This window comes from Heteronotia binoei, chromosome 2 (assembly GCF_032191835.1).
Source record: "Heteronotia binoei isolate CCM8104 ecotype False Entrance Well chromosome 2, APGP_CSIRO_Hbin_v1, whole genome shotgun sequence".
NCBI classification, from domain to species: domain Eukaryota; kingdom Metazoa; phylum Chordata; class Lepidosauria; order Squamata; family Gekkonidae; genus Heteronotia; species Heteronotia binoei.
The window spans coordinates 71,845,137-71,871,466 of NC_083224.1; the positions used below are offsets into that span (position 1 = coordinate 71,845,137).

General features: G+C 43.2%; 1 protein-coding gene across 2 annotated transcripts in view; it reads left to right on the forward strand.

Annotated features, from left to right (window-relative positions):
• Positions 1-26,330, forward strand: part of PLXNA2 (plexin A2) — a 771,921-nt gene that overhangs the window by 444,224 nt on the left and 301,367 nt on the right. For both annotated transcript variants that reach the window (XM_060231255.1, XM_060231256.1), the window contains exon 5: positions 24,633-24,733. In XM_060231255.1, the coding sequence (XP_060087238.1) occupies positions 24,633-24,733 (101 nt within the window). The remainder of the gene's footprint in view (positions 1-24,632; positions 24,734-26,330) is intronic.

Below are 26,330 nucleotides of genomic sequence, written 5' to 3' on the forward strand. Positions count from 1 at the left end.
AAAGAACTTCGCAAGCGGTCCAGAATGGGTAGCCGGCCAGGTACTGAGGATGACGGGGTCCCGATCATACGAGGTAGTGACCGAGGGGGGCCAGGTTCTGAGGAGGCACATCGATCAGCTGCGCCACCACACCTTGCCGGAGGAACTATATGAGGTGGAGGAAGTGACGAGCGAGGGAGAGACAGCATCAGAAACCCCAGAAGCGGCCCCGCCAGCGCCGAGCCTGCCGTCGTACGATTCCCCGAGGCCGGCCGATCCTGAACGGCAGCCAGAGCCGGCCCGCCAGCCACCGAGGGAGAATACCCAAGAGGTTGTCCCCTGCCCGGAGCCCGCTTCCACGCCGCAAGCAATCCCGCGGTGATCTACCCGGGAACGCAGGGCGCCAGCCTACTTGCAGGACTATGTATCTTAGACTAGGGGGGGAGGAGTGTAGTGTCTTGTGCTTAAACAAAGCACCATGCGGCCCCGCAGTAAAGAGCGACCAGGGGAAGTCCCTTGGTCACCCTGCGCAGCGTGGGAAAAGACTCCGCCTATCAAGATCAGCGGCGGGAAGTTTGACTGGCCAGGATTGGGCTGGCCAGCTAGGGGGCTGTTCCGGGATAAATGTATATTAAGCGGGTCCCGGCCCGCGTGTCCCAGTTCTGTGATGTACCATCCATTGAAGCATGTTGCCTTCAGCATGTCTTGTCTCTGAGTACATTACAGATAATATATAAATTTCGACTCACTACTTTATCAACCAACCTCCCCCCCTCCCCCCCATTGGTTATAATATAAATACTAGGACTACAAAAGCTAACAGAACAAAAAAAAACTCAAAAGGAAAGTGGAAAGCCATGCTACGATCACCTAACTTCCAACATATCTATGAGAAATGGTAAAGAAAAGTCATTAACAATATTCCCAAACCAAACGTGTAAGAGGATATTGCACTATGGATGATTGTGTCAGCGTTTATAGTCACCATTTTGTGTGACCAGGATAATGTTATTTTTCAAGCTTTGGTTTGGATGTTTGTGGCTATGTGTTCCAAAGCTGGAAAATATGCATGCTGTCTATTCTCATGAAATGATGATTGATCATATTGGGACAATTGCAGCTAGTGCACTCTGCTGTTACATGAGGTCAGAAGTTGTAATGACTGCAAAAGGCTATTGTGGAAAGGAAAGGTGGTAATCTGCCACACAGGAATGCTGCATTTGCCACCTGGGTTAAATTGGCTTTCTCTACAAGAGCCGTGTTCTTTAATGTCATTTTGCAGTGTTTATTTGTTGGTATTAGTGCTGCACCTGGGATTAAAAGCCAGGGAAATTACAATTTAGGGTTCCCCCCCCCCCTCCATTCCAAATGATTAAGTTTTAATATATGCTTTATATTGTTTAAAGAAACTTGAATTTTTAGTGTCCTGCTTGCCCCAGTGAGCCAACCTATATGGATAAAAGAGTTTTAAAAAACAACAGTTGCACATTGCTGATTTTGCCATAGCTCTGGCACTGGCATGTACATTGTTACTTGGGCTATATTCACCATTTTAGGAGTGAATTGTCCTGTAGAGGTAAGGAAACTAGACTGCTGCTATTATTAGCATTATGAGTGTTACTCTAATATGGTATTATAGAAAGCTGGCTAGTTTTCAGAGAATGATATATTTTGTATGTGCATGACATATGATGCTTACCGTGGGCAGACTCAAATCTATACTTGTATACTGGATGTCAAAGAAGCTCTTCCTTTGGATTTTGAAGCCACTTTCTTTTCTGGCAGTATTATCTGCAAATAAGCCCTTTTTCATACATCATTTTTCATGGAAAACAAATCCAACACTGCCTTATTTGGTAAAACAATACATATCAACTGAAATCAGGGTTTATATGGCCACATGCATAGGATTCATTCCACATGCTGGAGGCACATATGAACCAGATTAAGAAGATACATGTAAAGTTATGTGAAAACATATTTGTGGCTATGTGTACTAAAGCTGGAAAATATGCATGTTGCCCTATTCTCATGCCATCTCGGATTTTTAATATATATGGAAATGTTTTTATAGATCTAATTTTAATATGTTTGTAAACTGCTAATGTTTTTAAACTGTTGTTAGCCGCCCTGAGCCTGTCAGGGGAGGGCGGGATATAAATCTGATAGACAGATAGATAAATGAATGAATGAATGAATGAATGAATGAATGAATGAATGAATGAAATTAAATGACGGGAAAATGAATGCAAGACAATTATTTGTAGACAGAAGAAACAAATCTGTTTAAGTCAGGGTTGTCAAAAATATGGCATGTCCAAGGATCTTACCTGGCCTGCATGCAACTGTTCATTACCAGATGACAAAGGCTGTGCATTATGTACCCATATACTGTCCCAGTGCTAATGAGTAATGGGTGGTGGGAGGGTGGGCATCAGAGAGATACATCAAGGAAATAATGTAAAAAGAGTAAAGTTTTAAACATGTTTGTATTTTAAAAAAAACTTTTTATTTTAAGTTTTTACATATTAAAGAATAATCAAAGCAACATTGTTATAATACAATTAAAGAGTTGAACAGTGTACATTTGTTAACAATAGAGAAGGAGAGGAAACCTTCAGTAAAGATATCTCCCAGTAATGCCACCACTGAGATATAATCTAAGGTCTATAATATGCCTTATATATATATATATATATATATATATATATATATATATATATATATATATATATATATATATTTTAAAAACAGTGCTAAGAAGGAGTAGACCAAAGGGATAGAAGCATTAAGATTATTTTGTATTTTGAGTAAAAAGCTTGATGATTGTATTTTCTGAGTTTTAAAAATCATTAATTGGGCTTGCCTATGTCCTTTACAAAGTTTATGTCTCCTGTACCTGGCATTACCTTGTATGGCATGCATGATCCCACTAGACAAAGTGACATTTATGTCAGATCCATCCCTTGTAACAAATTTTGACACCTCCGGTTTAAGATATCTTTGTTAATCTTCTTGGATCTTCAAATGCAGCTTCAGCTCCCATAATGAGTCACTGTCTTTTAAACACAATGTAAGAGATGGTTCTCAGCCTCTGTAAGGTTAAACGTGACACATCGGATGCATGATGCCTGCCAACCCCAAATACATTAACTACAGCAAGGGAATCGGGCAGTGCTTTGCTAGCTGATTAAATCAGTTCCTGGCCGTGTTCCTTTTGGGGATAACCTTGCCCCATCCTCAGCTATAACCTCTCACTTCAAGTGGCTTTGTCCAGTGTGCCTGTGTACCTCACGTTCTCCCAGAAACATTTGCAGGATCTAATTTATTGTGCTTTGAGATCCTTGATGAAAGGCGTGACAGGACTACCAAGTGATTCATCAAGTTAAAAAAGCAGGATTTTAAAGCTTCTATTGGCCTTTGACAGGCATTTCAAGTGACAGATTCAGGTGCATACTTTTGTACTCTGTGAAAGTGGGGGAGACCTCACCTCTTGCATAGTGTCCCATGACAATTGTCTTAATTAAAACACCACCAGATGTCAGTGAGCCCAATGTTGCTCACTGACAGGAATTCCAGCAGTGAGACTGAACAGCACTTTGGGTGACAACTGTTTAGTGCTTCAGAGAGGAAGGGTAGCTTGATTCATGAAACTGCTCTTCTTCTTGCCTTTCCACAGTATCCAACAATCTCCCAGAGTGACAGTAGCAAGGTTTTATGCAGGGCCAATTGTGCTTTCTGCAACTGAAGTTCCTGTGTACCCACTTTCAGACAAGTGTTTGAGTTGCTTCCTTCACAGTCTGTTTTCATTTCAGAGACATATTTGCAAAAACAGGTGTCTAATCCAAGAGTTCTGGCTGAGAAGACTGTTGTGTGTGTGTGTGGGGAGGTCAAATTCCAGACTGAAAATGGGGTTTTATTCTTTGTTTCTGATTCCACTTTGAATTCTCAGAGCCTAAACCTACTTCTCTTACCACTCTACCTGATCTTTAATTCATCCAATCAGTGCAGCATTCCTTTTAAAGCAGAATAACCAGATCTCCCAGGGAAGAGGGGTGGGGTAGAGAAATCTCAGACAGGATAAAGGACTGCATATATGTATTGAGTATTGGAGACCATGAAAAATGATATGCAGTTAATGGTTTTGAGAATTATATTCAAATACATGTTGGTTTGGGAAGACAGAATATAACAGTGATAGTAGCTATCTGTTGTGTCTGATAGATTAGAAGCCTTGTCCACTGCACACTAGGAGAAGGAGGAGGAGGAGGAGGAGGAGGAGGAGGAGGAGGAGAAGGAGAAGAAGGAGAAGAAGAAGAAGAAGAAGAAGAAGAAGAAGAAGAAGAAGAAGAAGAAGAAGAAGAAGAAGAAGAAGAAGAAGAAGAAGAAGAAGAAGAAGAAGAAGAAGAAGAAGAAGAAGAAATAATTAATGTTGCGTCGACCTATTGTTTCTGAACAGCTGAACTAGGCTCCATTTAGTGTCAGGACATTGTGCTAGGAAGGTAGACTACAGAGTTTGACAAATTATGGATGAGATGTTCCCAGAGCCTCCCACCTGAAACACTGAAAGCACACATATATACATTTAGCACTCAACCAGAGGTATGTGAAATGATAGTCAAATATATCTGACAGCTCTTTGTATTTGTGCAGCTGCTACCTATTCCAGCATAAAACCATAAGAGCCCTACTGGATCAAATCAGTAGTCCATCTAGTCCAATATCCTGTCTCTCACAGAAGCCAACCAGTTCTTTTGGAGCTCCAACAACAAGGCATAGAGACTGAGGACATCCCCTGGTTTTGCCTCATGGCACTGGGATTCAGAGGTTTACTGCCTCTGAATGTGGAGGTTCCCTTTAGTCATCATGGCTAGTAGCCACTGATAGACCTATCCTCCTTGAATCTGTCTAATTCCCTTTTGAAACCATATATGCCTGTGGCCATCGCTACATTCTTCAGCACTGAATTCAGTGTTTTAACCACTCCCTGTGTAGAGAAGTATTTCCTTTTGTCTGTCCTGAATCTACTGCCCATGAGCTTCAGTGGATGTCCTCAAATTTTGGTATATTGAAAGAGCAAGAAAAATTTCTTGTCAACTATCTCCACCCCATGCATAATTTAAACACCTCTATCATGCCCTCCTTAGTTGTCTGTTTCCTAAACCACAAAGTTTCAGATTCTTCAGCATAAACCTGTATATTTGACAATCTTTTTAAAAAAATGCATTATTCCCATCTCACAAAACTTTGTGACAGCAAGTCACTTTAAAACGTCCCAAATGTATCAAGGCTAACAAGTATGCCATTGTCCTTTTTTTGCTGTACCATATGCTCTCTCTCTCGCTCTCTTTTTTTTTGCACTGGAATGGGTCCATAGTTATCTTTGACCATCTGCTCCACCTGGCTGAGCTACAGGTCCTGCAGTTCTCTACTTTCATGTCTTTCTAGTTCTTGTGGCTGGTTTCCCTGGGGACTGGTTTCTCTACTCATGGGAGAGCTGTGCCACTATACTGCTTGGTTCCTAAACTGGAATAGCTACCCAGTTGTTAAACCAGGGCTGTTTTCTGATTAGCTTCCAGCTTCTTCAGTGATCTGTTGCTTGAACTGGATTTAACATGTTATTTTCTTGTTCTAGCTTCCCTCTATGTATCGGAGGAAAAGGTGGCAGATCTGGAATCAGATAGTTGCTGGAATATAAAAATGGGGTGAATCTAATCAGCAGTAGGCTCTTGATGTGAAATTTTATTTAATCTATATATGCTGGTTCACCAGAACAATTTATGGTTGCCAACCCCAGGTTTGGAAAATTTGTGGAGGTGGAGCATGAGAAGAGCAGGGTTTGGGGAAGCAAGGAACTTCAATGGGGTATAATGCTATATGGTCCACCTTTCAAAGTGACCATTTTCTCTGGTGAACAGATACCTGTCACCCAGAGATTAGTTGTAATCCCAGTAGATCTCCATCTACCACCTGGAGGTTGGCAAGTCTAGCACAATTGCTGTCTTCATATTGCTACACATGTACAAGATAAGGCAGGTCACAACAATAAAAAAACAGTGCAAAAACATTTTAAATTAAAGCAACCATCAGTTAGAAAAACTTAAAAATGTAAAGACACCCACAAAGCAAATGTAAAGGCACCCACGAAGTAACCATCAGAAAAACTTTGAAATGTAAAGATACCCACAAAGCAATCATCTTGAGGAGCCAAGGTCTCATGACAGAACAAGCAGAAGTTTTGTAGCTCTAAGTGGCATTGAGACTTCAGAACAGATTTTGGTCATTGAGATGCTTGAGGCAGAATGAAAGGAAAATTACGTACATAGAGATAATAATATCGTCTTTAAAGATAACAGCAGGAATCAAAATATGGTGTGTATAGAGAAGGGAACAGGTCTGGGGGGGACACCAGCATAGAAATGAAATCTACGGTAGCATCCTTTCTGAGATCTTTGCTGGAAGAGCTGCACAGTGTTACTTAACATAAGAGTGTGCCTGCCCCCGTTTATGTGTCTTGGGGCATCATTTCTAACATTTTTGCTGCAAATATTGTGTGGGATCTCTCTTATCCCTGATTATAATTCTCAAAAGTTATTGGATTTCAGCACCTCAAAGATTGGGAACAGATGTACTGCCTCCAATTCCATTCCTTTCCTCTTTCCTCTTTCCTTCCTTTACCTTCCCTTCCCTTCCCCTCCCTCCCTCCCTCCCTCCCTTCCTTTCTTCCATGTCACACCTCTATTTTAGCCATCACCTCCTGATCTACAATATCAGTGGGTGTTTTGCACAGCTGCCAAATAGAAAAAAGAACATTGTTTCTCTCAGTAAGGGACTTGCATCACTTTCAGTTTAACTCAATAATAAAATCAAGTCTCTTTTATTATTACTACACCTGCTTGCTTGTTCAAGATGGGGAACTGAGCTGCATCTGACTTTAGACCCTTTTGGTTTTACTTACTTAGACACAGGCATTTTTTCCATCTAAAAATCTGTTCAGTAGGACCCAGGAAACAAGAAAAAAAAGTGGCCTTATTGGTTTCAAATGTAGAGAGGAACTGAGTTCTCACTGTATCAACAGTATTTGGCTTGAAAGTGGCCTTTGTTCTGAGACACACTGATGCCTTTCAGCCTCTGATTCTCCAGCTGCTGGGAGCTGGGCAGTGTTTTGACGGACAGAGCTAATGCAATGCAGACAGTTGTTTTAATTCTCAGCCAGTTGCCGACATCACTCACAAGGGCCAGAAAAACTGAGGGAGGGGAGAAAAAAGAGTCTGGGTTCTTTCCTTTAGTTAGCTCTCTGCACAAGAGCCACATTTGGATGGCAAGGGAGTCTATTGGTGAATGTAACAGATATGTGCTTGAACTTGGGAGAAGTGAACTGAAGCAGGAATCAGGAATTCCTTCTCAGATCTACTGGAGCATGAAGCTTTTGGGAGAACACAAAACCTTATTTTTCTGTTCACTTTCATCTTCTCCCCAGGACTTCCTATTCAGTGCTCTTCGCCTTCTCCCCTACTTCTTCTTATGGCTATATATATAGTGCCAGGAAGGGAGGGGGGGAGACTTACTGTTGTTTTAAAATATCTGTAACTTATTCATTCTCCCCTTGAAGGCCTTCTTTCCCCCTTCTTGAACTCCAGACATGTCAACAAGCATGCAAAATTGCAATCAAGACAACTATCCTCTACACATACTTAATAGTTTAGTCCCCAATCCAACTCTGACAAAGTATTTGCATTTTAACAAGTCTGCAAAGGGGGGCTACTTCTGTTGAACTGAAGGAGAAGCTTTAAGAATAAGAACTGCGAGATGATTGCAATTATGGAAAAAAGGAGTCTGAAATGTAGAGTGCCAACAGGATGAAATATGAGCAAGGAAGAAATGACAGTCATCTTTTTTCACAATCAAGTTGTTGTTTTTTTGCTCAGCTGTTGTGCATTTCTTCTCATTTGTTAAACAGGTTCACATGTCTTTCCTCAAGTTTGTGTTTCAATTGCAAAAATACCTTGTTTTCCAGTTGGTGGAGGAAGAACACTTTACTTGGGGGCATTATTGTTTGTTTTGGTTAGCAGACAGGACAAGAAAAAGGGGAGGTTCCCTCAGTTTTGGAATTGATCCAGTCAGCAGCAGAACAGACAAGTTGCACAGGGCTCAAGCCTTCTTGTGGAGGTCTATATGCTACAATAACTTGTAAAAATGTCTCCCCCTGTAAAATGAGAGAAATTGTAGGAAGAACAAAATGAAGTTTATAACGAAGAACCTTACCACTTGGTGTGGGGACAAAGAAAGAGCGTACCACATTTTGAGCTTTGTTACTAATTGGGAAAGGGGGTGCTTTTTGTGATAAAATATGTGGCAAAATTTGAGGGGGTAAGTACATACTGAGTAAACTGCTCTGCTGCCACTAACTTAGAGTTGCCATGTCTGTGTTCAGAAATACCTGGCGACTAGGGGTGGATCTGGGAGAGGGTGCGGTTTGGGGAGGGGAGAGGCTTCTGCATGGTACAATGCCATAGAGTTCACCCTTCCAAGAAACCATTTTCTCCAGGGGAGCTGATCTTTGCCAGCTAGAGATCAGTTGTAAAAGCAGAACTCCAGGCCCCACCTGGAGGCTGTCAACCCTACTAGAATGAAAACTCACAGCAAATCCAATTTTCCTTTTTTCCGACCTTAAAATCACTTATATTGCACTTAAGGACAACTCTTTTCCTGAATAACATACACTGCTGTTGTGGTTGTCATCTGAAAAGGCATTGTCCAAGTGACAGAGTACCTGTTAGATATTTTTGGTCGTGCTCAGATGATCACTTTGATTCAATGTTGCTGCAGTTCCCTTCCAGATTTAAAGTGCATGATCAGACAGCGACATCTGTCTCCCATTCCCCAGTTGTTGACATTCCATTCTGGCCTGCCTTCAAAGTCCAGTCTTTATGGATGCCAGTGCTTTCAGCTTGCATTTCTGGGTGTCTGAACTCCCCTGTTGTGAACTCAAGCTGGTTGGGAAGTTTGAGCTGTCCCATCCATTTCCACTATCCACCCTTTTTTTATCAGATAGTGATGTGCGCATAATCACCCCGGGTTGTCAATCACTGTATTTCTACACCCAACACCCTGTCAGAATAAGGAGAGTTATGTTTGAGCAACAGTTCCCCCCAACCCCTCCTGTGTCTTGGGATTGGAAAGCCATGGAAATAGCCCCAAGTTAGAAGCTCCCATATTGGCAGGGAACCTGGGGAGGCTGGCAAACCTACTCCCCATACTACTTTCCCCCCTGCAAATTGTATTAGCGGAAAAGGGGATTGCTGTTTGAGAGCATTCCATGATTGACACAAGAATCAAAGTACTGAAGTTGATGGGTCTACTTTCATGTAAATCTGCATGATGCTTACACTCCCCACCCCATATTCCAAGGAAGAGAGGAAATGTGAAGGGGGCTGCAAAGGGGCTGCAGTGCTTGCCAGAGGGATTGTGGGGCTGCTTTTTATTTGTTTTTCGAGCCTCATGTATTGTTCAAATGTTTATCATGTTGATTAGTTGTTGCTGCATAGCACGTTTTTAATGTTTCAACACAGATTTTGTTGGAAGTGCCAATAAAATAAATATATATTTAATTTTATCAACCATTTACATTTTTATTCCTGTGAGTAGTTGTCTTAGGGGCCCAATACACTGCTTTGCCCGGGGCCCATAATGCTGTTAAGACAGCCCTGCCCAAAACCCCAGATAACCTCTGAACCTCCTGAAACACTGCACCTTGAAAGCCAGGTTTGGTCTGAAAAGCGAGTTGCTAAAGAAAATAAGAGACATTGGCCTGAGAGAAATACAGGTGCAATGATAATGTCAACACTGTTGCCATAATTCCTTCAAAGCAGTCCCCCCACCTCTCTTCTTCTCTGTGGAACAAAGCAGGGCAATCACTGTCTCTGCCTCAAGGTTCCAAAATCTACAGCTAAGAAGCTGCCTATTGTCTACCTACAATGCAGATAGGGGATCACACCTTCGTCCATCTTCTCTGTCTGAGTGGATTATGTTTTGCAATCTGCTTCCTGATGTCATCCTTGTCACACCATGGCATTAATGGTATTTCTCTCTCATGGCTATCACCTCCTTCCTGAATATGAGTCTTCTAGCTATCTGTCCTGCATCTGCATTTCCCTTCTTTACTCCAGGCTATCAAGGGAAATATTAATTTATTTTAATGAATAACCGCCATCTAGCCCCATTCTTACACTTATTTGGAAACATCTCACATTTTGTCTGGATACGTGGGAAACTTCAGACACCTCTGTTGTCCAGCAATTCAAATTCCATCACACTGTTGTCACTCTAGCTCATCTGTGTCATCCTACCCTCAGGTTACATTTTGTGGTATAAATATACTTGGCCAGTGTGATTCTGCTTGGGAGCCCAGATAAGCAAACTACTCCCTGATTCATATCAGGCTATTGTGTGTGTAACACTGGTTGTTTTCATGTACTTCCTTCTCCTGACCCTCAGGCTTAGCCACTCTCCAATATTGGTAACATATCACCCTCAACCCCCTTCTTCCTCCTTTTATTTACAATACCTTGTATGTGTGCTCTTAAATTCATGTGTATCTTAAATCCTGCTATTACTGAATAAATATCCAAGCGGGCAGCCGTGTTGGTCTGAAGCAGTTGAACAAAGCAGGAGTCAATTTAAGACCAACCAATTTTAATTTAGAACGTAAGCTTTCATGTGCTCTTAAGCACACTTCATCAGACGAGGAATCCAGCACAGTGAGCAAAGCCATACATAACCGAGCAGAGCCATACATAGCTGGTAGGCAGTGGCCCAGAATGCAACATGGTACAGATTTAAGAACCAATGACAGTGAAATAAAATTATCCGGTAGGCAGTGGTTTAGGATGTAAAATGGTACAATGACAGAATTGAGCAAACCTTTGATCTGAGTAGCATGAGCATGCAAAAGCAACAAAACAGTACTATGTCAAAATGTGAGATTGTCTGTCAATGACAATGGGAGATGGGTTCAATATATGTAATGGGATGCTTACCCCAATATATGTAATGGGAAGCAGAGGGGGGTGCTTGCCCCAGGCGCCAACAGGGGGGAGGCGCCAAATTGGGTATGGAGTTCATTGTATTCTATGGGACCATAAGATAGAATGGCCGATAAGGGGGCGTCATTTTTTAATTTTACCCCCCCTCAAAAAACATGTAGATTTATTTATTTATTTATTTATTTATTTATTTATTTATTTATTTATTTATTTATTTATTTATTTATTTATTTATTTCCATTTATATCCCGCCTTCTCCGGAAGCGGACTCAGGGCGGCTCACAACATCATAAAATACAATCAATCCATAAAACATATAAAACCATAATTTACATATATCAACTTTAAAACCATTCTATGGTGCTATTTCAGTACAATATAGGTGGTATCGAATTCTCGACTGTGATTGCCAGCATTCTGTAAGATGTCCGGCGGCAGCCCTTTTTCAAACCGCAAAAGCCTGTTTAAATAATTCGGTCTTACAGGCCCTGCGGAACGCAGACAAATCCCGCAGGGCCCTTATGGCTTCTGGAAGGGTGTTCCAAAGTTCTGGTGCTGCCACCGAAAAAGCCCTGGATCTCGTCACACACCGCCTGGCTTCTTTTGGGCCAGGGGCAGACAACAGATTTTTTGTCCCTGATCGCAGTGCTCTCTGGGGGATATATGGGGAAAGGCGGTCCCGTAGATAGGCAGGTCCCTGACCATAAAGGGCTTTGAAGGTTAATACCAACACCTTGAAGTGAACTCGGAACACAACAGGCAACCAGTGCAGCTCCCTCAGCATTGGCTGAATGTGCTCCCATCGCGGCAGCCCCATTAACAGTCGTGCCGCAGCATTCTGCACTAGTTGTAGTCTCCGGATTAGCGTCAAGGGTAGCCCCATGTAGAGAGCATTACAGTGATCTATTCTTGAGGTGACCGTAGCATGGATTACCGTCGCTAAGTCATTGCGCTCCAGGTAAGGGGCCAGCTGCCGCGCTTGCCGAAGATGAAAAAAGGCAGATCTAACCGTGGCTGCTACCTGGGCCTCCATTGTAAGGGAGGACTCAAGAAGCATGCCTAAGCTCTTGGCCTTAGGGACCGGTATTAATGGTACCCCGTCAAGAGCCGGCAGCTGGATCTCTCCCCCCGGACCGCCTCGACCCAGGTAGAGAACCTCCATCTTCGTCGGATTCAGTTTCAGCCGACTCAGTCTGAGCCAAGAAGCCACGGCTTGTAATGCCAGGTCTGGATTTTCCAGGGTACAGTCAGACTGGCCACCCATCAATAGATAGAGCTGGGTGTCATCCGCATATTGATGGCAACCCAGTTCATACCTCCTGACAATCTGGGCAAGGGGGCGCATATAGATATTAAATAGCATCGGGGATAGGACCGCTCCCTGCGGCACCCCACAACTAAGAGAGTGCCTCTGGGATGCTTCCTCCCCTATCACCACCCTTTGTCCCCGATCTTGGAGAAAGGAGGTCAGCCACTGTAAGGCAGATCCCTGAATCCCCACATCGGCAAGGCGGCTAGTCAGTAGCTGATGGTCAACCGTGTCAAAAGCGGCTGACAGATCTAATAACAACAGCACCGCAGAGCCGCCCTGATCCAGCTGTCGCATGAGGACATCTATGAGAGCGACCAGAACTGTCTCCATCCCGTGACCTGGCCAAAAGCCGGACTGGAATGGATCCAGTGCGGAAGTGTCCTCCAGGAATCCCTGCAGCTGAATTGCCACCACCCGCTCTATGACCTTACCCAAAAAGGGAAGGTTTGACACCGGCCGATAGTTTGCCAATATGGCCGGGTCTGCTGATGGTTTATTTAAGAGGGGACGGACCACTGCCTCTTTAAGAGGTGTGGGAAAGATCCCTTCAGTCAGGGACCTGTTGATAATGCCCTGTAGTGGTTCACGCAGCCACGTTTGGCTAGCCTTTATAAGCCAAGACGGGCACGGATCTAACCTACAGGTCGTAAGGCGCACAGCTGCAAGGATCCTGTCGACCTCCTCCACACTGAGTGGACCGAAAGAGTCCAGAATTGGACCAGAATACGTGCTCGGTGCCCCAAGTTCTTCTACTGTATTAATTATGGCAGGTAAATCGTGTCGGAGTGACGAGACCTTGTCTGCGAAAAAGCTCGCAAAAGCCTCACAGCCAATTTCCAATTCTCTAATATTTTGTTTGCCCTGCGGCAGTTCTGTTAATGACCGAATTATACTAAACAATTGTGCTGGGCGCGAGGTCGCAGATGCGATTCTGGACGCAAAGTAATCCTTCTTTGCAATCCGAATAGCCATCTCATAGGTCCGCATAAATGACCTATATGATGTTCTCGTAGCTTCGTCACGAGCGTGGCGCCATTGTCTCTCTAGTCGTCTTAATCGTCGCTTCATTGATCGCAGCTCCGGGGTATACCACGGAGCGGATCGTGATCGAGGATGAAGAGGACGTCGGGGAGCGATTTCGTCAATGGCCTCAGAGAGCCAGTTATTCCAGGTCTCCACTAGCTCATCCAACGAGTCGCCGGAGGGCCAGAGATCCCGTATAGCCATTTGAAGCCGCAGCGGGTCCATCTGACTACGCAGGCGAGCCAAAATCTGCTCACCCGCTAAACGGGACAGGGGTGGCATGTCCAGACGGGCCTTCAGGGCCTGGTGGTCAGACCATGGCACTGCCTTGGCAGATATCTGACCCACTACTACTCCCGCCGCAAAGATCAGGTCTAGTGTGTGCCTAGCCTGGTGTGTGGGCGTTGTTACATACTGGGAAAATTCCTAGTGCTGCCATGAAAAGCACTAGGTCCATCGCCCGAGTGGAAGCTGCGTCCTCAGCATGGACATTGAAGTCACCCAGGACTATAAGTCGAGGGTGCTCCAATGCCCAGTCTGCTACAGCCTCCATCAGGGATGGTAGGGCACTGGCCGGTGCATTAGGCGGACGGTACACCAGCCAGATTGCCAAACTCTCCCCAACGTCCCACACCAGGCCCACACACTCCACGCCCTTGATCTCTGGTGGCGGAAGTAGCCTGAAGGAGCAATCCTCCTGTATGAAAAAAGCCACCCCTCCCCCCCGCCCGCTAGTCCGGGCCTGGTGAAGGATGGAGAACCCAGACGGGGCCACTTGGGAGAGAGCAACTGTCTCCCCCTCCCGCACTCAGGTCTCCGTCACACAAGCCAGGTCCATGTCCTGCCTGATGAAAAATTCTTGCAGGACTGAGGTTTTATTATTTATGGACCTGGCATTGCACATTACCAGGGACGGAGGGGAGTGTTTCCACTTGGCCCTCCCACTTGCCATCCTTGGGATGGGACACAGTCTGGAGGGGGAGCGAGCCCTCTTGTGTTTCGAACTCCTTCCATTCACACACTGCCTGCTCCCACCGCTGTACTTTCCTCTCCCCAGGAGCTCTGGAATCCCCTGGTCTGACATCATTTACCAAAGATCTTCCGAAGTCTGGGTCTTTGTCTTGAATCAGCAACTACACAAACGTATTCTGTCCTTTTGCCCACTCTACCTAAAAATTTCTAACCACTACTAGTCGTCTCAGCCAATTAAAGAAAGAAAAAAGAAAAAAAATCAACAATAATTATAATTTTTTAAAATTTATTTTAGTTCGCCCCCTCCCCCCACCCTCAATTCTAATTAATTGGTCAACTATCTTATCTCAATTTAGTGGATAAATAATCCCTTAGGTCTAAATAAAGTCATTCAATCAAGTTTTAAATCAATTTAAGACCCAAAAAATAACCATAAATAATAAGTGGGTGAGGTCACTAATTGCAGCGGGTAATTTGTTTGCTGGAAGGCTGGAAGTGGTGGTATGCTGCGGTTCTTAAAGTGCTAGATGGTTTTAACATTGAGTGTTCTCAGTCTCTTTAAAGTGCAGGAAGGCAGATTTTAAAGTGCTGGTGTGCTGCAGTTCTTAAAGTGCTAGATGGTTTTAGCATTAAATGTTCTCAGTCTCTTTAAAGTGCAGGAAGGCAGATTTTAAGTGCTGGTGCACTGCTGTTCTTAAAGTGCTGGATAGTATGCTACAGTTCTTAAAGTGCTCTTTAAAGTGTCAGTGCGGAAAAGAAGGTGCTAGTGTGCTGTAGATCTTCGGTTGCTGGCCAGTTGTTTATCATAGGCTGGTTTCGATCTCTTTAAAGTGGCAGTACAGTACAGAGGTATCAAGGTGTAATGTGCAGAGGTAGTGCAGAGGTAGCAAGGGGTGAGGTCACAGCTCATCAGGTTATCTGTATAGGTCTCAGCTCATCAGATTTTTCAACATATATTTCTTTGATGTGGCTTTCCTGCCCGCTTCTCGGTCACTGCCGGGCTGGGTCAGCCCCTGTCCCTCTTCAGGGCCAGGCGTCCCAGCCTTCCGGTTCTTGTGCAGGTCTCCTCAGCGTTGAATCCACCAGCTTATTGTTCCAAGCCTAGTCCTCACTCCTCTGCCCCTTCGTGCCTTCCTCGTTCTCTCTCCCACGGCTCGAGCCTCGAGCACAGCGTCAGTCCCGCTCGAGCTCCAGCCGTGGCAGCTCTCTGCACGGCTCCCCCCTGCCTCCGCAACTTCCTGTCTCAGCTGCCCGACCGAGCCGCTCACCTCAGTCCGCGGCTACAGCGGTCACAGCCTCCGGCCTCCAGCAACCTCCCCCTCAATCACAAAGCAGCGTCCTTTGCCGCACACTCCACCCGGCCAGCTTCCAATACCCTCCTTAGCCGACTCCAGTCCTGATGGGATAAGCAACCAAAGTCCCTGTTAGAGTGTGTCAATACAGCTAAAATACAGAAATACATTGGATAGTGATGTTCTTGTCCACCTAATTTACTTTTAAACATATAAACATAATTCTAGTTTGCCATAGGAAAAAGGAATACAATAAAATATAGTGAAAATGGGTAAAGCATATGTAATGAGATACACAGCCAATATCCCTATTTTGAGTATGTCAATACAAATAATTATACTGCTACACAATTCTAAAAGAGAAACACATTGGAATACTGTGAATGCATAGCTATATTCACTGAGAGTGGGTTTAGCATCTGTAATGAGATAAAAAACCAATATCCCTGTTCAGTCCTGGGGAGGTGTTTGTTCCAAGTTTCATAATTATTTGTAATTCAGCAATTTCTCTCTCCATTCTGTTCTTGAAGTTCCTTTGCAGTAAAACAGCTACCTTGTGGTCACCCACTGAATGCTTTAGAAGGTTAAAGTGTTCTCCCACAGATTTCTCAGTTCTGTGATTCCTAATGTCAGATTTGTGTCCATTTATCCTTTGGCGTAGGGTTTGTCCTGTTTGCCCTATGTAGAGAACTGAAGGGCATTGTTGGCATTTAATGGCATATATAATGTTGGAAGATGAACAAGTGAATGAGCCTGAGATGGTATAGTTAATGTTGTTAGGCCCAGTAATTGTGTTGTCTGGGTGTATGTGGCAGCAAAGTTGGCACTTGGGTTTATTGCAAGCTTTGGTACAGGTGTCCATGCTCAGATGAGATGCTGTATTGTTGTGGGTGAGTTGTTTGAGGTTGGGGGGCTGTCTGTGTGCAAGAAAAGGTTCATCACCCAGTGCTTTTGAAAGAGAGCTGTCACTGTCCAAAAGAGGCTGTAAGTTGTTGATGATACGTTGAACTGTTTTAAGTTGAGAGTTGTGTGTGACCACTAGTGGTATTCTGTTATTTTCTCTTTTGAGTCTGTCTTGTAACAGGTTTTCTCTGGGTATCATTCTGGCTTTGTTGATCTGTGTCCTGACTTCATCAGGTGGGTACTTTAGTTCTGTTGTGGGGGAGGAAGGTAAAGGAGATTGTGAGCCGCTCTGAGACTCTTTGGAGTGGAGGGCGGGATATAAATCCAATATCTTCTTCTTCTTCTTCTTCTTCTTCTTCTTCTTCTTCAAAAAGGTTTGTTGTAGATCTCTCAGGTGAGAATCTCTGTCAGCAGGATTGGAGCAAATGCGACTGTAGCGTAGAGCCTGGCTGTATACAATGGATCGTTTGGTGTGTTTGGGGTGGTAGCTGGAGGCATGCAGGTATGTTTGTCAGTAGGTTTCCAGTATAAAGTGGTGTCAATGCGTCCATTGTTTAGTTTTACAGTGGTGTCCAGAAAATGTATTTCTTGCATAGACTGGTTCATTGTCAGGTTGATGGTAAGGTGAAAGTCATTGAAAGCCTGATGTAATGCGTCCAGGACTTCTTTACCATGTGTCTAGACCATAAAGATGTCATCAATGTAATGAAGGTATAAGGTAGGTATGAGAATAAATATCCTTTCTTTATAATATTAGCTGTGATTCTTGGCTCCAAAGGCTTTAAAAGGTAAAATCTCCATAAAACAAAGGTAGAAGATCCTGTTTCTACCCTACCTCTTGCTAGCTCTGCCTTTTTGCTAACTTCTCCAATATATAATCAAAGGCAACAATCAGAAACAAAGCTACCTGGGGTAACAGTGGTGTCCTTCATGCCAAGTAAGTATGCCAGAACTATACAATAGTCATACTCCATATGAAGTAATAATTAGTTTTCTTGAGCCAGTGAACAAAAATGAAAGAAAAAAATCTGCAAGTACAAGATGCATTCCAGATCCACTTCTTGCCATTATCACTTCTTAGAGTGTGACTTCCCCATAAATAGGGAGATATTGTGCCTTTTCTCAAGGCCATGTAGAATAAAGAGTCATCTCCTGTCATAATTATGTCCCCAGTTATTCTTATGATTGGGGATTTGAGGGAACAGCTTTTTGATCCAGAGTTGTGCCAGGAGAAGTGCTGCCTGAGGCATTAGCAGACAGGTTTCCTTGCACAAGCCAGGAACTGATCCTTGATGTGTTCAATTTCAACTGCTGGGCCATCTGTCAGCACAGGCTGTGCCCTATTCTCTGGCCTTATTAGGCTGTTGTACAGTCACAGAAAGTACCAACAGGCCATGTCAGTGAGATGACTGAATCTTTACCGTATGGTGTACAGGTTCTCTGTGTGTTGAGAATGAGTAATTATTGCTGAAGTGTTCATATATTCTGTAAACTGACAGAATGAAACAGGAGTCCAGAAGCACATTCAAACTTAACAAAATTATGCCAGTTTAAGACACAAATACAGCAACCATCAGATATCAAATGGACATTTGTTTTAGTCCCGTATGTGGCAATGGCCAACGAGCTTTGGCCACAGCCAGGATATTTTTTGGTCACCCCACTGAGATTTATGCAGCTCTGCATGTGAAACTCCAGAAACTCAGGGGTGGAATTCTAGCAGGATTTCCTTTGCATATTAGGCCATACACCCCTGATGTAGCCAATCCTCCAAGAGCTTACAAGGTTCTTTTTTGTAAGCTCTTGGAGGATTGGCTACATCAGGGGGTGTGCCTAATATGCTGCCATGATCCTGGACCTAGGAGGCCTGCAGGCCCCAAGGAAGCCTGCTTAGGAGCTACTGGGGAAAGCCTACATCTCCCAGGATACCCTCTGTCCCTTTGATTGGGTGGCCTGGTTTTGGAGGGAAATTGGTCCAGAGAGGGGAGGGGCCTGGGAGAAGAAGATAAAAGGGCCAAGCCCAGGAAGGGGGTGTTCTTTCCCTGGAAGGCTGAGCTGAAGGCAGGCTACAGCTCGGAGAACTTGCAGCAGGGGAAAGTTCCTTTACCCTAGGGGGTAAGTGTTAGTATTAAAGTAGGGACTGTAAGATGGACGCGTTAGGGCATTTGGTTATTTTTCCCTTCATCCTTTTACTGTTTTATGCACCTTGTTTGTTATATTGCACTGACCTTTAAATAAACCTTTCTCCCCACCCCCACCCCATTGTTAACTCTGCCTCCTGGTCCTCAAGCCCATTATTTGGCCTAAGCTAAGGGAGGCCTGGAAGGGCTTGGGAGGGTACTCTGGGCCTTCTCAAGGGAGACCCGTAACCCAGAGTGGTGGCAGCAATTGGTAAGACCCCCCTGAGTTGTGACATATGCAAAGGAGCTCCTGCTAGAATTCCACCCCTGCAAAAACTCTAACATGGTCCCATATCTCAAATATGGGAATTGATGTCAACAACACTGAAGGGCTAGTGTACCACTCCCTACAATATGGTACCTTAATATTAATCTTTATGCAATGACAGTTCATATCTATTCACTAATGGAGAAAATTTCTCAGCTGCATTTCCCCAAAAATTGTTAAGAACATAAGAGAAGCCATGTTGGATCAGGCCAATGGCCCATCCAGTCCAACACTCTGTATCACACAGTGGCCAATACACACAAACACACATTGTGGCTAATAGCCACTGATGGATCTCTGCTCCATATTTTTATCCAATCCCCTCTTGAAGCTGGCTATGCTTGTAGCTGCCACCACCTCCTGTGACAGTGAATTCCACGTGTTAATCACCCTTTGGGTGAAGAAGTACTTCCTTTTATCCATTCTAACCTGACTGCTCAGCAATTTCATTGAATGCCCACGAGTTCTTGTATTGTGAGAAATGGAGAAAAGGACGTCTTTCTCTACTTTTTCCATCCCATACCTCTATGTAAACCTCTATAATGTCACCCCGCAGTTGACGTTTCTCCAAGCTAAAGATCCCCAAGTGTTTTAACCTAACTGTTCCAAAGCTTTAATCATTTTGTTGCCCTTTTCCCAATGCTATAATATCCTTTTTGAGGTGCGGTTACCAGAATTACACACAGTATTCCAAATGAGACCGCATCATCGATTTATACAGGGGCATTATGATACTGGCTAATTTGTTTTCAATTCCCTTCCTAACAATTTCCAGCATGGTGTTGGCCTTTTTTATTGCAATTGCACACTGTCTTGACATTTTAAGTGAGTTATCTACCATGACCCCAAGATCTCTCTCTTGGTCAGTCTCTGCCAGTTCACAACTCATCAACTTGTATTTGTAGCTGGGATTCTTGGTCCCAATGTGCATTACTTTGCACTTGGCCACATTGAACCTCATCTGCCACGTTGACGCCCACTCATCCAGCCTCGACAGATCCCTTTGGAGTGCCTCACAATCATCTCTGGTTCTCACCACCCTGAACAATTTAGTGTCATCTGCAAACTTGACCACTTCACTGCTTACTCCCAACTCCAGATCATTAATGAACAAGTTAAAGAGCATGGGAACCAGTACTGAGTTTTGCAGCACCCCACTGCTTACCGTTTTCCACTGTGAAGACTGCCCATTTATACTCACTCTCTGCTTCCTATTAATTAGCTAGTTTTTGATCCACAAGAGGACCTGTCCTTTTACTCCATGACTCTCGAGCTTTCTAAGGAACCTTTGATGAGGAACTTTATCAAAAACTTTCTGGAAGTCAAGGTAAACAACATCTATTGGGTCCCCTTTGTCCACATGCTTGTTCACCCCCTCAAAGAACTCTAACAGGTTAGTGAGGCAAGATCTTCCCTTACAGAGCCCATGCTGAGTCTTCCTCAATAACTTGTGTTCATCAATGTGCCTACTCATTCTGTCCTTGATAATGGTTTTTACCAACTTTCCCGGAGCCGCCCTGAGCCTGCCTTGGTGGGGAGGGCGGGATATAAATAAAAATTATTATTATTATTATTAGTAGTAGTAGTAGTAGTAGTAGTATTGAAGTCAGATTGACTGGCCTGTAATTTCCCAGATCTCCTCTGGAACCCTTTTTAAAGATGCAGGTCACATTTCCTCCCTTCCAGTCCTCAGGAATGGAGGCAGATTTCAATGAAAGATTACATATTTTTGTCAGGAAATCCACAAGTTCAACTTTGAGTTCTTTCAGAACTCTTGGATGTATGCCATCCGGACCTGGTGACTTATTAGTTTTTAATTCGTCAATCAGTTGTAGGACCTCCTCTCTTGTCACCTCAATCTGACTCAGGTCTTTCAACACCCCTTCCAAAATTAGGGGTTCTAGAGCGGGCAAACACTTCTTGTCTTCCACAGTGAAGATGGAGGCAAAAAATGCATTCAGCTTCTGAGCCATTTCCCTATCCTCCTTTAGTAATCCTTTGACCCCTTGGTCATCCAAGGGCCCCACTGCCTCCCTGGCTGGTTTCCTGCTTCTAATATATTTGAAGACATTTTTATTGTTGGTCTTTATGTTTTTTGCAATATGCTCCTCATAGTCCCTTTTTGCCCGCCTGATCACAGTCTTGCATTTGTTTTGCCACAGCCTGTGTTCCCTTTTATTAATCTCACTTGGACTAGCTTTCCACCACTTAAACTTCTTACCTTTTACAGCTTCCATTACTTTGTTTGTTAACCATGCAGGCCTTCTCTTATACCTGTTTGTGCCTTTCCTAACTTGTGGTATATATTTTATCTGAGCTTCTAGGATTGTAGTTTTAAATAGCCTCCAAGCTTCCCCAAGGGTTTTGACTGTATTTACCTTTCCTTTCAGTTTCCACTTCACATGCCTCCTCATCTCAGAGAATTTAGCCCTTTTAAAGTTAAACGTGGTTGTGCTGGTCTTTTGGGGCAACTCCCTATTTATACAAATGGTGAAATCAATAACGTTATGGTCACTGCTCCCAAGCGGTGCAATCACTTTTACATCTCTCACAAAGGCTTGAGCATTACTTAGGACCAAATTCAGGATCGCCCCACCCCTGGTAGGTTCTGTGACCATCTGCTCCATAGCACAGTCAATGAGAGCATCTAGAAAATCTCTTTCTCTTGACCTGAACACATATTGACCCAATCAATCTGTGGGTAGTTAAAATCACCTATTATGACACAGTTTTTACATTTAGCCGCTATCTTTAATCCTTCCATCATATTATAATCGTCCTCTATCTTTTGATTTGGTGGGCAATAACTAACTTCCATAGTTAAATTTCCTTTTGGGCCCTCTGTTTCGACCCAAAGCATTTCTAGAAGGGAATCTAATTCTCTGACCTCAGTCTTACTGGACTGTATACCCTCTCTGACATACAGAGCCACCCCACCTCCAACCTTTCCCTCCCTATCCTTCCGATATAACATATCCAGGTATCACCGTGTCCCACTGAGTCTCCTCATTCCACCAAGTTTCTGAAATTCCCACAATGCCTATGTTTTCCCCCAACACTAAACATTCCAACTCACCAATTTTACTTCGAACACTTCTAGCATTTGTACACAAACATCTATAATTTCCCAGGCAAGTTAGGCCCGCAACCTTCCTTCTGCTGCCTCGAGACTTTGGCAGGCAGCCCATACTGTTTGTCACCATCTTAGTAGACAACTCTGATCCATTACCAGGTAGAAAAGTAACAGCTAACCCTTCATCTCTTTGAGATGAGTCCTCCCGAACCAGAGACATTTCATCTCCTGTCGGCTTTCCCCCAAGATTTAGTTTAAAAACTGCTCTGCCACCTTTTTGATTTTAAGCGCCAGCAGCTTGGTTCCATCCGGGGACAAGTGGAGACCGTCTCTTTTGTACAGCCCCCCCTTGTTCCAGAAAGCATCCCAGTGCCTAACAAACTTAAACCCTTCCTGCCTACACCATCGTCTCATCCACCCGTTGATCCTTCAGCATCAATTTTAACCAATAGGATGATGACCCCCCCCCCCCCCACCTTCCAAAATCCTACTATATTTCTTCTAAGCGGATGTACTTTCATATCTGAGTATGACTGTCTGGAAGCTAGTGTAGTCTGATAAATAGAAAAAAAAATCTGATGTGGTTTAGTAGACTTGGGCTCCAGTTTTTTCTGACAACAACTCATATAAGTAAATAATATTCTTTTGGCCTCAATTCCTATCTGTGGAGTGATAGTAATACTGACCTATGTTGCAGAGTTATTGGATAAAGTATTGCGGCTAGAGGTGAGGAATCCTGTCGGTTTATTTAAATAAACTTAAGATAACCCACCAAACAGGCTCAAACAGCTTACAAACAGCCCAACAACAACAAAAATGGCTCCTTTTTTGTGACCAGCAAGTTGAACTTGAGCCAAATAGACAGGTTCTCAACTATCCATGAAGGAAGGATGGGCCACACCAAAAACTGAAACCAACCAACACAGTGTTAAAGCTTTCTCTGAGAAAGCATCTAAAAACATGTTGGCAGTTGCACATCATATTACCACTGCAAACATGAGTTTTATATTAAATTGCTGCACTTTTTAACTTTGCATTTTCTATCTGAGGAAGTTACAAAGACGTTATTGAACTAGCATATAATTAACAGCTGGTATTCTGGATTCTATTGCTTTGGCATTCCTGTGAAGACAATTTATTCTTTTACCTTTTCTCTGACTTCTATAAGTTAAATGTGTTCAGATAGAGAGTCTTATTGTTAGATTCCGAGGACTCTGTTAATATTTACTGAGTTAACTGAGGAAAATAAGGAATGGAAAATGGAGGCTGCTCACAATAATCTATTGTTTTGTGAATACTAACAAGCTGATTAGTACTCTGAGAACTTCATTCAACCAAGACTATTCATCAGTATGTTTTTGGAGGGAGTTATCCAAACAATGTTTATATCGTTAAAACAAAAGGTGAACTCCCTCAGGTTAGGTAGTATGATCTGAATTTAGTTACACAATCATTGATTAGCTCCTTATATTTGCTAGTGTGTGACTTATGTATGTCACTTTGGGCTGCTCTAACACTGGATTCTTGTTAGCCATAATTAACAGACTGGAAGCCAGCCTTGATAATGTGCTCTCCCTGGAGCAATTTTCCCTTCCTGCCTTAATGCTGGCTCAGGGAAATGTTGGCATTAGGGTTGCCAGCTGTGTGTTGGGAAATACCTGGAGATTTGGGGGGTGGATCCTGAGGAGGGCAGGGTTTAGGGAAGAAAGGAACTTCAATGGGATATAATGCCATAGATTCAATCTTCCAAAGTGGTCGTTTTCTCTCTGTCATCTGTTGTCATCCCAGGAAATCTTTAGCCACCACCTGGAAGTTGACAGCCTCTGTTGGCATCCACCTTAACAAGGTTTGAAGTTCAACAGGGCGTTATTTTTAGGCGGATATGAAGCCATCCATGGTTTGTTTTTTGCTTCATATGCTCTACAAAGGTAAACTCACATTTACCTGAAACAACACCATTCAAGTTAAGAGGAGAACCATTCCAGTGAGGGAAATAGATACAGAAAGTGAATCCACCTTCCCAATGCTGGGTCCTTATTTGACAGCCGTGATTGTTAAATGCCTGGAGTTCCTACAAGGTAGAAAGGTAGCTAATAAATATTTTAAATAAATAAATGGGGAACCAGTGTAGTACATTCTAATTCTACTTCCACCCAGTATTCCCTCTAAGCTGAGTTAGTGTGAGCTAGCTCACAGATTTTTGGCCTCTGACTCACACATTTTTGTCTTAGCTCAGAAAAAAATAACCCCAGAGCAAACTAATTTATGCAGTAGGTCACAACTTTAATGACAGTAGCTCACAACTTTAATGCCATTAGCTCACAATGTAGAATTTTTGCTCACAAGACTCCATGGCTTAGAGGGAACATTGCTTCCACCACCTCATTGCAATGAGGGCAGTGGAAGGAAAGGAATCTGTTCACATATGTATATGAGAATGTTGAGAATTTTAATTAAAATTTTGTCACTCATTTACTTCAGGAAGTTCAGCTGCATGTGGCTTTGTTTCTTGAGTTATTTTGGCAAGCAAGATGACTAAAATTGCATTGAATGAGTGTTTGCTGTTTTCCCTTTTTTTTCTTCAGGTGTCCCAGGTTTCTGTTGAATCCTGTGAACAGTACACAACCTGTGGAGAATGTCTGAGCTCAGGAGACCCTCACTGCGGATGGTGTGTTCTACACCACACGTAAGTCCAGAATTAACTGGCAATTATTATCTTAAAACCAACCCAAACACCTCTTAATCCCTTCCATATATAGCATGGCGTTTACTTAATGCAATCACAGCACTTTAAAATCAACCATACTATTGGGAGTACTTAGCCTTGTACAATAAATACCATCAGATGTCTAGGGAAGGTTCTTGTTTTGTAATAGAGGGTTTAATCTGAATATTGAAGATATCACTTGATGTTTAACCTATAGAAACTTATATTGTACACTGATGTGATATCTGGATTGAATCAGAAACCTTCATGTGGGGGGATAATTTCAGTGCCACACTTTCTGCAAAAGGTGTTTAATTTTCAGGGCTTCTCTTTGCCATTTTAATCTTTCTTTCTTTCTTTCTTTCTTTCTTTCTTTCTTTCTTTCTTTCTTTCTTTCTTTCTTTCTTTCTTTCTTTCTTTCTTTCTTTCTTTCTCATCCATGCAATTTCATTGTTGTCAAGGAGACTGCAGTGATGTGACTAGGAGCTGGCTAACTAAATTGAGAGAAAAACCTGATTTCAAGATATTGGTATTTTGCGAAAAAGAAAAAAGAACACCCATATCTCAGGTTACATAGATACATGTTTTTACCATCAACCAACTAGATTTCATTAGACATTTCATTATGTCAGATCCCAGAAATAGCCCCAATCCCCCTTTAAATCTACTTATCTTGGTCTAAGATTTGTCACTTTAATCTCATTGCCCTGTCTTCCTGTTCTTGCCTCTATTCTTTTTTGGAAAAACAAGCTTCTGCACACTTGCCAAGATTGCTTCCTTGTGTCAATCACTTCTCTTAGATTGTAACCTTATAGAATCACTGTTTAAATATCATTTCGAAATTTTAGAAAAGCTACGCACGTCAGTCTCTAGCTTAAATCCTGCAAAGTAATGGAATTGTGAGAGCTTGCTAGCCTAGCAGTTCTCTGCTAAGCTAGAAGACATCTGCTGGGACAAAGAATAAGGGTTTTCTAGGCAACATCTTGGTGAAAGCCAAGGAAGCTGTGCATCTGAATTATGGAGGTGTTTGGCATCTTTTTCTCTTTAACAATGGTAGTGCTTCCTTAAGCGGAAGGGGTGCCCAAAGTGTGAAGGAAGAACAGGCCTGAGTTCACTGGTGGAAAAAAGAGTCCAGAATCCTTTTGGGCCTGGTGCCAGTACTCCTATTAAATGTTTAGCTATTGAGGTGGAGGCAGAGGGCACCCACACTATAGCAGTGGGCTTTGTGCCCATGCAGCAGGTGTGGAGAGAGGGGAGGGAGGCTGTGATGCAATGTCCGGATTGAATCAGAAACCTTCGTGTGAGGGGGATAATTTCAATGCCACACTCTCTGCAGAAGGTGTTTAATTTCCAAGGCTTCTCTTTGCCATTTTAAACTTTTTCCTTTGGTTTTTAACTCATCCATTTTACCACATATTGCCACCTTGGAGTTAAAGCACTTGAGGACAGATTTTCCATAAAGCTCAGCTTCCATTTTGGCAGATAGAGAATGTCTGAGTTTTCCAAATGACTGAATCTCCAAAAGCTTTGATTGCATGCTGACTTTTCCAGATTACATGTACAAGGTTTCCCCAAA